The sequence below is a fragment of the Anguilla rostrata genome, chromosome 13, assembly GCF_018555375.3.
Source record: "Anguilla rostrata isolate EN2019 chromosome 13, ASM1855537v3, whole genome shotgun sequence".
NCBI lineage: Eukaryota > Metazoa > Chordata > Actinopteri > Anguilliformes > Anguillidae > Anguilla > Anguilla rostrata.
Window position 1 is genome coordinate 38668914 of NC_057945.1, and position 10015 is coordinate 38678928.

The 10015-nt window shown below is 39.2% G+C and overlaps 1 protein-coding gene and 2 long non-coding RNA genes across 3 annotated transcripts in view; all 3 read right to left on the reverse strand.

The window, feature by feature from the left end:
* The window catches only part of LOC135238360 (hemicentin-2-like), a 118149-nt gene extending 113071 nt beyond the window's left edge, over positions 1–5078 (reverse strand). Inside the window, exons 1-6 of the mRNA XM_064306149.1 lie at positions 3786–5078; positions 3091–3372; positions 2612–2887; positions 1255–1536; positions 773–1048; positions 189–467 (exon numbers count right to left, since the gene is read on the reverse strand). Of these exons, the coding sequence (XP_064162219.1) occupies positions 189–467; positions 773–1048; positions 1255–1536; positions 2612–2887; positions 3091–3372; positions 3786–4143 (1753 nt within the window). The 5' untranslated portion in view covers positions 4144–5078. The remainder of the gene's footprint in view (positions 1–188; positions 468–772; positions 1049–1254; positions 1537–2611; positions 2888–3090; positions 3373–3785) is intronic.
* Positions 5079–5340: 262 nt separating this feature from the next.
* On the reverse strand, positions 5341–7387 carry LOC135238135 (uncharacterized). Its single transcript, XR_010325024.1, has 2 exons — positions 6511–7387; positions 5341–6115 (listed from the first exon to the last, which is right to left on the reverse strand). It is a non-coding gene; the product is annotated as an uncharacterized LOC135238135 (long non-coding RNA).
* Positions 7388–7907: 520 nt separating this feature from the next.
* LOC135238134 (uncharacterized) lies at positions 7908–9686 on the reverse strand. Its single transcript, XR_010325023.1, has 3 exons — positions 9565–9686; positions 9174–9221; positions 7908–8544 (listed from the first exon to the last, which is right to left on the reverse strand). It is a non-coding gene; the product is annotated as an uncharacterized LOC135238134 (long non-coding RNA).
* Between the last annotated feature and the right edge of the window lie 329 nt (positions 9687–10015).

Here is a 10015-nt window from a genome sequence, read left to right on the forward strand (position 1 = left end):
ACAATAAGCTCTTATATAGCGCTCTTCATGCGTACATCCCAGGGTGCTTTACAAGAAAAATATAAATAAATAAATAACCAACCTATGAAGTCAAAACTAAGAGGAATAGGCACATGAGAATCATGGTACGTGTAAATTAACATAAATATAGGTCTGTGTAGTTTTCACAGCACAGCAACGTTACTCACCATCTACAGTCAGGGTCACATCTTTGCTCATTTCAGTGTAAACATCTCTTCTTGGTAGTCTCCCTATGCAGGAGTATCTTCCACTGTGTGACTGTTTTAGAACTGGGATTGTGTACTCATTTCCTTTGGAGGGCACACTGTTCATAGAGGCTCCATCTCTGTACCACATATAACTCCACCGAGTCCGACGGGACTGAATCTCACATTTGAGAGTCACTTTCTCAGTGGGGTAGAACTTCCTCCATGCAGGGTTCAGGGTTAGCACAGCAGGCGGTGGAGCTGCCAGTACAGGACACAATCAAACCCAGCACAGGGACAAAACATTTCAGCAGTTCAGAAGAATTCAGTTAATATGTGTGCATTTACTGAATAAAAAAAAACAGTTTCACAATTTCACACACAGGTTAAAACACCGGGAAACCAGAGTAAACATACATTTCAGATGCTACACTAAAACACAACATAATAAACGGACCTGCACAAAGAACAAGCCACAACATTACAACATTAACCAATAAAAGTAAATGGAAATGCTAAAGTTTAATTATTACATTTGTATCGTTATGTAATAAATGACATCTTACCAGAAACTTTGAGTGCAACTGTACTGCTGATGCCAGTGTACAGTACTCTTTCCTTATGCTGTCCTTGACATGTGTATGTTCCTGAGTCTGACTGAACAGCAGACAGGATCTCATAGGTGTCCTCATCTGTGCCCACAGGAAGTTCTTGTCCATCTCTGTACCATTTATGCATCCACACAGCAGAGCGGTCCTGAATGTGACAGTGCAGAGCCGCTCTCTCTCTGTTAAAGATGTTTGTCCATCCAGTCTGTAGAGTCAGAACCACGGGTGGGAGTGCTGGACAGACCAGGAAACAAAGTGCAAGATGAAGATGGAGTCACAGGAATACCTCTTTTCATCAATTGCTCTTGTAAACACCTTATATAACAATACACAATATAACAGAGTTAAAAAAAATGAGTCATTTACAAATGCTGAAAATAATTACTCTTATACATGAACATAAGTCAAAGTTATTTTCACAGCACAACAACATTACTCACCATCTACAGTCAGTGTCACATCATTGCTATTTTCAGTGTAAACATCTCTCCCTGGTATTTTCCCTCTGCAGGAGTATTTTCCACTGTGTGACTGATCTAGAGCTGGGATTGTGAACTCATTTCCACTACTGGAGTCCTCACTGTTGAAAGAGGCTCCATCTCTGTACCACAGATAACTCCACCCAGTCTGACAGGTCTGAATCTCACATTTGAGAGTCACTTTCTCAGTGGGGTAGAACTTCCTCCATGCAGGGTTCAGGGATAGCACAGCAGGCGGTGGAGCTGCCAGTACAGGACACAATCAAAACCAGCACTGGGACAAAGAATTTCACCTCCTCAGAAATGTATTTTTTCTTATACATTTCACAGTCTTTTCAGCAGGGGTTCAGGAATCTTCCTGATACATGTATTCATGAATCGGTGAAAATTTCTAAGCTGACAAAAAATTTCATTTTACAGAGTAAAATAATAATTTTGCAAAGTGCCTTGGTTACTGGCATCTACTAAGTGTCAAAATATAAAGAAAATGAATTATAATGAAGCTCCATCTGTCTCGGTGCCATTTTTACAGTCATAAGAGCGTAAAAAGGCATGAAGCAAAATATAGTGAAGTAACGAAGAACTACATGTGGGTGCTCCAAATTATTAAGAAATACATAGGCTAATAATCAGTTGATACGCTACATTTCCAAAAGTATGTGGATATCCATATGTACTTGTTGAACATATCATTCCAAAACCATGAACATTAACATGTAGTTAGACCCCCATTTGCTACTATAACAGTCTCCACTCCCCGTCCAGTAGATTTTGGAACATGGCTGCAAGGATTTGTTTCCATTCAGTCACAAAAGCACTACTGCGGTCAGGCACTGATTTTGCGCTTAAGGCCTGGTTCGCAGTCGGCATTCCAATTCATCCTAACGATATGTGATGGGGTAGAGGTCAGTGCTCTGTGCAGGCCAGTCAAGTTCTTCCAAAACAAACTCGGCAAACAATTTCTTTATAGACCATACTTTGTGCACAGGGGCATTGGCTTGCGGAAACGGGAAAGGTCCTTCCCCAAACTGTTGCCATAAAGTTGGAAGCACACAATTCTCTAGAATGTCATTGCATGGTGTAGCATTAAGATTTCCCTTCAATGGATCTAAGGGGCCTAGTCCAACCCATGGAAAACAGCCCCAGACCATTATTCCTCCTCCACCAAACTTTACAGTTGGCACGATGCATTCTGCCAAACCCAGATTCGTATGGCAGACTGCCAGATAGTGAAGCATGATTCATAATGCCAGAGAATGTGTTTCCACTGGATTTTATACATTAAATTTGTATTTTTATGTAATACATGACAGCTTACCATTAACTGTGAGTGCAACCGTATTGCTGCTGCCAGTGTACCATACTCTTTCCTTATGCTGTCCTTTACATGTGTATGTCCCTGAGTCTGACTGAACAGCAGACAGGATCTCATAGGTGTCCTCAGCTGTGCCCACAGGAAGTTCTCGTTCATCTCTGTACCATTTATGCATCCACACAGGAGAGCGGTCCTGAATGTGACAGTGCAGAGCCGCTCTCTCTCTGTTAAAGATGTTTGTCCATCCAGTCTGTAGAGTCAGAACCACGGGTGGGAGTGCTGGACAGACCAGGAAACAAAGTGCAAGATGAAGATGGAGTCACAGGAATACCTCTTTTCATCAATTGCTCTTGTAAACACCTTATATAACAATACACAATATAACAGAGTTAAAAAAAATGAGTCATTTACAAATGCTGAAAATAATTACTCTTATACATGAACATAAGTCAAAGTTATTTTCACAGCACAACATTACTCACCATCTACAGTCAGTGTCACATCGTTGCTAACGTTAGTGTAAACACTCCTTCCTGGTATTCTCCCTCTGCAGGAGTATCTTCCATTGTGTGACTGATCTAGAGCTGGGATTGTGAACTCATTTACACTACTGGAGTCCACACTGTTGATAGGGGCTCCATCTCTGTACCACAGATAACTCCACTCAGTCTGACGGGTCTGAATCTCACATTTGAGAGTCACTTTCTCAGTGGGGTAGAACTTCCTCCATGCAAGGTTCAGGGTTAGCACAGCAGGTGGTGGAGCTGCCAGTACAGGACAATCAAAACCAGCACTGGGACAAAGAACTTCACCTCCTCAGAATTTTTTTCTTTTTTTCAGCAAGCATTCAGGAATTCTCCATACACATGTATTAATTAATCATTGAAAATTTCTAAGACGTGAATGTAAATTTTCATTTTCCAGTGTAAAATTTTAATTGTGCAAAGTTCCCTGATTAATAGCATCTACTAAGTGTCAAAATATGAATAAAATTAGTTATACTGAAGCTCCACCTGTCTCTGGGCCAGTTTTACAGTCACAAGAGTATAATAAGGCAAATTTGAATTTAAGAGGTTCTGTTGCTCATCAAAAAAACAGAAATATGATTTTCTGAAGATACATCTCTTTGAAGTGAAGTATCACATTTTGCAAGTAAAATGCTAATATCTTGTCTTACATGTCACTGTCAGAGTATGTGGAGAGCTGATTATCTTGCCATTTTTAGTCTTTGCTTCACACCAATACTGAGCACTGTTCGACTCCGTCACACGACTCAGGGTGTAAGTAGAGGACCCTTCTCCAGTACCAGAGTAGAGTGTGGTCTCTTTAGTTTCTCTTAGCTTCTTCCAGGAATATTCCCTTTGGGTGGATGTATCTGAATCCTCAACCTTACAGGTAAGATGCACAGTCTCCCCTGACCACACATTTGACGTTTGCGGATCAGCAGTCAGGACAGCACTGGTCTCTAGAGAAGAAATATTATCCCAGTGAAAATAAAGGATGTGAAATGGCTTCCAAATCCAAGCATTCAGCATTACCACCACGCAAAAATATTCACAGACAGCCAATGTTTACGTATTTATTTAGCAATTTCAGAGAATTTACTTTCAGCCTTAATTGCTGGTATTGATAAACAAAGCATGAATTCATGTTAGAGCAGTAAAGTTAGTTTCAAATTAGAATGGCATGTGTTATTTTACAAACTGGCTCATATTTGAGGGACATGAAGATACAGCGGATACTGAGTTTGTTGTGTTTTATATGTAAGCACAATGTACAATTAATAAGCTAAAACATTCTGTTTGGGTCAATACCCCATTTCTTTTATAAATGCTCTTTATGAAGAAAGCCGTATATAATTGGATGCACATAAATATACTTGCCAGCCTCTTGTATAAAGGATATCAGGACAACTAGTCCGACTGGAGGGAAAAAAAAGAAAATGAAAATTTACCAATAAGGCAAATCAGCAGCACAAATGTAGGGCACAGACATTTTGTGTCCATATGACTTCAAGAAGAACCTTTGGAAGAAAAACAAAAAACAGGAGAGAAACAAAAGAAATGCCCAAAGCCTCCTTGTGTCCTTGATGTATAGAAGGGAACAGAGGGTAATATTTGTAAGTAGGAGTGAGAGGCAGTGTTCAGCGTAGTTATTTTGATGGTAAACCCTGAAAAGCAGTTTGTATGCACGGGGACCCTATAAACCTACACTTAGGGAGATAGCATACCATCCACTCCAGTTTGTCATGCTATTTTATTAGTGCTTCACAAACATGTAACAGGTTTTGTTCAAAAAATGAGAAAGAAATGCACTTTCTGGCTAAATTATATTAATTCCACAGAACAGGACGATGTTCTTATTCACACAATGATACATGGTGACTCATTCACACCTAGAATGCATCATTCACAATGTTATTCTGATTCTGAGTGTAATTCCTTCTTGTTTTAATTCACCAATAAGAAAGACAGAATGAAAAACTCACATGCTGCTGTGGTGAACTCATACATGTTGAGCTCTCCCCCCTGCTCTTTCTCAAACAGGTACAGCCCTACAGCGCTGGCTGGTTTTGTTGGCAGATGTGTCTCATTCTTTTAATAGAGCCGTGGTCAGAAACTTGTTAAAGCTACTTCTCAGGAACCAGGTTAAAAATAAACACTTCAAAAGTACTCACAGACACAAACCTGCACATTCACTCATGTATAGTGTATACCTTTCTGGAATTAGTATATTTATTTATGCATTTATTTGTTTGCTTGTTTTCAATTATATATTATATTATGCTTATGATCGTAGCCTACAGCAATGTGACTACACAATGAGAGGAGAAAGTAATGAAGAACATGATCTACACACGAGATGAGCGTGCAGTTAGAGACAGGAAATGAGATACAAGGGCGAATACAGAGCAGTATAACGCCTCCAGCATCACACCTTTTTTATCACAAGTCTGAAAATGACATGCCCACAATAAAATGGCTACTACTTGAGCCCTTTTGACTACAGGCATAATCCTGGCTCTGCTGAAACGTAACCCTTGGGAGTTTGTTTGCCAAGAGTCAGAATTGCTCTTAAAAAATAATAAATCAGAAAGTAGCCTACTAGAAGCTCAAACACAGTGGAAGTTTTTTCTCTCACCTAAAAGATTATTTTTTTTATTTTATTAACTTTTTGGAGGAATGGATACAAATGCCTGGTGGGTTTAAAAATACAATGAAGCCACAGCCACACCATTGGGCAAATCCTGGTTCAAAATTGAATACCACCAAACGTGCATTCTGCATTGTTTTTTTTCTAAGCTATGTCTAGCCAGGTTTCCAAAAAGGCCATTTGGAAACTCAAAAAGGACACTTGGTTACCAAATGATATTATGGGTGTTTAGAGGTGTAAAATAGTATACAATATATACTATGTGCTAGTTGAAGACGTTTGCAGAAATTCTCACTTTCCCTGCGCCTGCCACTCTCCACCACCCTCCCCTTGCTACCTCTGGCAGCAGCAGGTCTGGAAGACTGTAGAAAATATCTACATCAGCTATCTAGTTTACTAATGCATTAACTGAAGTCCATTGATAAAAGTTCCCCCACCCCCATCAACATGTCAAACACGTACCACAATTTCACACCACATGTATCATTCAAAATCAGACCTACTCCTTATTTATAAGAGTAGGCTACTGAATATTACATTACAGGCATTTAGAAGACGCTCGTATCCCGAGCGACTTACAACATTTTACATAGCATTTACACTGCATCCATTCATACAGCTGGATATACAGCTACTGAAGCAAAGCAGGTTAAGTACCTTGGTCAAGTGAACAAATGCACAGTTCTACCTGGGAATTATGCCGTCCATATGATAATACATATATTGTGAGAATGTATTTAGATGCTCACCGATATAGATCTGAATCAAGTCCTTCACTGAACAAGTCCTCTACACGTTTTTTGGATGAAAAATTGCTGTGGATTTTGTTCAGTGGATCCTTCTCGTGAAAAAAGACACCGACTTTACCTTGATCTTGTCGTCCGTGGATTTCCAAAACGCACTGAAGGTGAGGAACCCCCGAGCCTTTTTTGGCATCCCACATGGGGCCCGTCGAGGCTCAGCTCTCCATCACACCACACCACCCACTTCCCGTTTCACACCAGCAAACACCGCCTCCTACAGCGCTCTGGACATTGCAGGAACGCCTCAGCACAGCTGCGTGCACACGCAGACAGACACCCAGCCGCACCAGACGAGAGTGAAACAAGCCGCGCCTGCCGCGGTTTTGTACAAGACGCCGGCTATCTTTAAAAAGGCAGCTCGCCTCGCAACCGAGAGGCAATCCACGGTAACTAGACAACATTGCCTTTTCCCCATTCAGCCAAGACCCACTCGCTCTCGGACAAGGCTGCTGCTCAAGGCGGTTCCGGTGTTCTGTCGATTTGGCCTGCCTTGTCGAAATGTTCTACCAGTAAATGTATAGTCATGTCTATTACCATATCCTGAAAATACTTCCGCAACTAAACTGCGCTACTTCAGTAGAAATGTCATAAGACCGGCTGTTGACGCGCTGCGGAAAGACAGAATCTGCAGCTGATTTCCCCGTGAAGCAGCGAGGCATCGCTTTTGTTAAACTAATTTTTCTTTGGCTTTTACTTTCGTTTTGACACCGACGCGTGGATTGTTACCGTGTGCGGGACGTAAGCTGTACCGTGGTTGCCTCTAGTAAAACTAGAACTGGTGACTTTTTTGGGTCCTGTCTGGCTAACATTAAACTGCAGCATGAACCACAGAGGCTTCCATTTAAACAGGGCCAATCCATAGCATCTGAGTACAATAAAATATGTTTGTTGTCTTTCACATCTGAAATAGTGACCCGTTTTGCTCAAATTCATTTTTGGCTGTCATCATTTTTCCTTTTAAGAGCATTAAAAAGCTTTCAAGAGGTGATATGATCTTCCCAGTATATTTTCACATTAATAAAACAATGTTTTGATATACAATATGTAGTTCCTCAATCTTAAGTTGAATTATAAATGTATATTTGTTGTTACCAAGTCTATCAACATCGATAAAATACACGCATGTATAAGTTTGTCAATTCGATTAAATAAGTCCAATCAAGTTCAAAATAGCAGTATTTTCTGTTCTAGACTAGTGGCGCCACCTAATGTTTTCTGAAGGAAATACAGCTCTTGGTGATGCATTTTGAATAATATTGTGTGCTTCTACATAAAAAAAATTATACTATACATACTATATTCTGAATGTTCCCATTAGAATGCAGAGTAATTTACACAATAAAAACACATTACTTAAGCATGTCAAGAACCTTTTACATGTTTAGGCAAGCAAAACATCAGCAAGCTTTCAGTTACTTGCAGTTTAGAATTTTAATTAAATTTCTCCAGTCATTATGAAAGAATATAACACACATGGTGAAAATGAAAGCAAAAAATAATTAGGATGAAATCAAACTTAACATTTGAAGAATAAAGGATAAAATATATATCAAGGCTTGAATGCCTTATAATTCCACAGCTATGTAGTAAGTAGTAAAAAAAAAAAGCTCATGAAATGAAATGAAGCACATGTATGCAGTCTAAAGGTAAGCCATGTAGTCAGAGATCAGTGTTCTGGATACATATACAGTACAGTCATCTCAGAAACCATGGGATGACATTTTCCTACATTACATAAAATCCTCACTTTTTCCTTTGCGATCACAGCCATCTGCACTGGTCCTAAGAGAGATGTTTTTCCTCTTCACTGGCCAGCTAAAACAAATGAGAAATGGTCACAACTACAGGTTCAGAGAAGAAGTGTCACAAACAGAAATATGGCCAAACCAAATCATCAAAATACACCCAGGCAGAGATAACAGTGCATCATAGTACCTTTGAATGATGTGAGATCTTCTGGATCCTCTTTTGGTGGGGGTACTATGAAAGCAAACACGAGATATGAGAGAGTATTAGCGTCATTCAGTCTACAGGGCTAGCACAGCCAGAATGATTGAAATGGTTCAATTCTGAAGCTATTGTATGATAATTCATATAAATCTGTGTGCAAAAAACGATTCAAAATATTATTTACTTGTATATTTTTATATATTTACTATTTAAAGATCTACTATTTGTGTGTGTTAATAATGGCAAAATAATTCATTTAATTTGTAGCAGAAGTGAACTTGGAAATCAACAACAGTACAAATAACATTGAAGAATTTTGCTTTATCTTATTACATTACATTACAGGCATTTGGCAGACGCTCTTATCCAGAGTGACGTACAACACAGTGTATAACCATAACCAGGAACAAGTATGTCGAAAACCCTAGAGAGAAGTACCATTCCAAGTTCAGGGAACAACCACATAGTTCAACTTGGACCCTGAAGGTTAAACTGATTACACTAGACAGATTAAAAATAAATAAATATTAAAAAAAACTGAATTTAATTTCTTTTGTTACTAGTTATGTAGAGCTTGAGAGAGCCATTGTAAACTTGCCTCATCTTATACTAGACAGAGGAAAAAAAAGAAAAGAGTTGTAATTTATTTATGAAATTACCACAAAATGTCATCATAGTCTCCAGGGTTGGCACAACCTGAGGATGAGCTGAAACGCCAGAATGATTATGAAATATTTCTTTAGACCATCATACTCTACAATAAATTATATTTCATCGAAATCCCTGCTTCTGTGCTTGTTTGACAACATATGCTGACGTACGCATGTGCACGTGCCTTAATAATGACACTGCTTCATTTTAATTCAGTTTTAGCAAAGGAGAACTCTGAAATCAACAACACAAGAAATGACATTATCAGTCTATATGAGACAAAGGAAACAACTGTAAACAGCATTTCTTATGTTACCAGTTATACTGAGCTGGAGAGAGTTAGAAATACTACATTTTAATTATTACATTTGTATCATTATATAATAAATGACATATTACCATTAACTTTGAGTGCAACCGTATTGCTGCTGCCAGTGTACCATACTCTTTCCTTATGCTGTCCTTTACATGTGTATGTCCCTGAGTCTGACTGAACAGCAGACAGGATCTCATAGGTGTCCTCAGCTGTGCCCACAGGAAGTTCGTGTCCATCTCTGTACCATTTATGCATCCACACAGGAGAGCTGTCCTGAATGTCACAGTGCAGAGCCGCTCTCTCTCCGTGTTAAAGATGTTTGTCCATCCAGTCTGTAGAGTCAGAACCACGGGTGGGAAAGCTGGACAGACCAGGAAACAAAGTGCAAGATGAAGATGGAGTCACAGAAACACCTGCTTCTCATGGATTGTTGATGCCTGTCAGTCATCAACTTTCTATATAATATTACAAAGGTAACACAAAAAAATAATTTGCAAATGCTGGATATTAATTATTGAACTTTTACATAAGCAT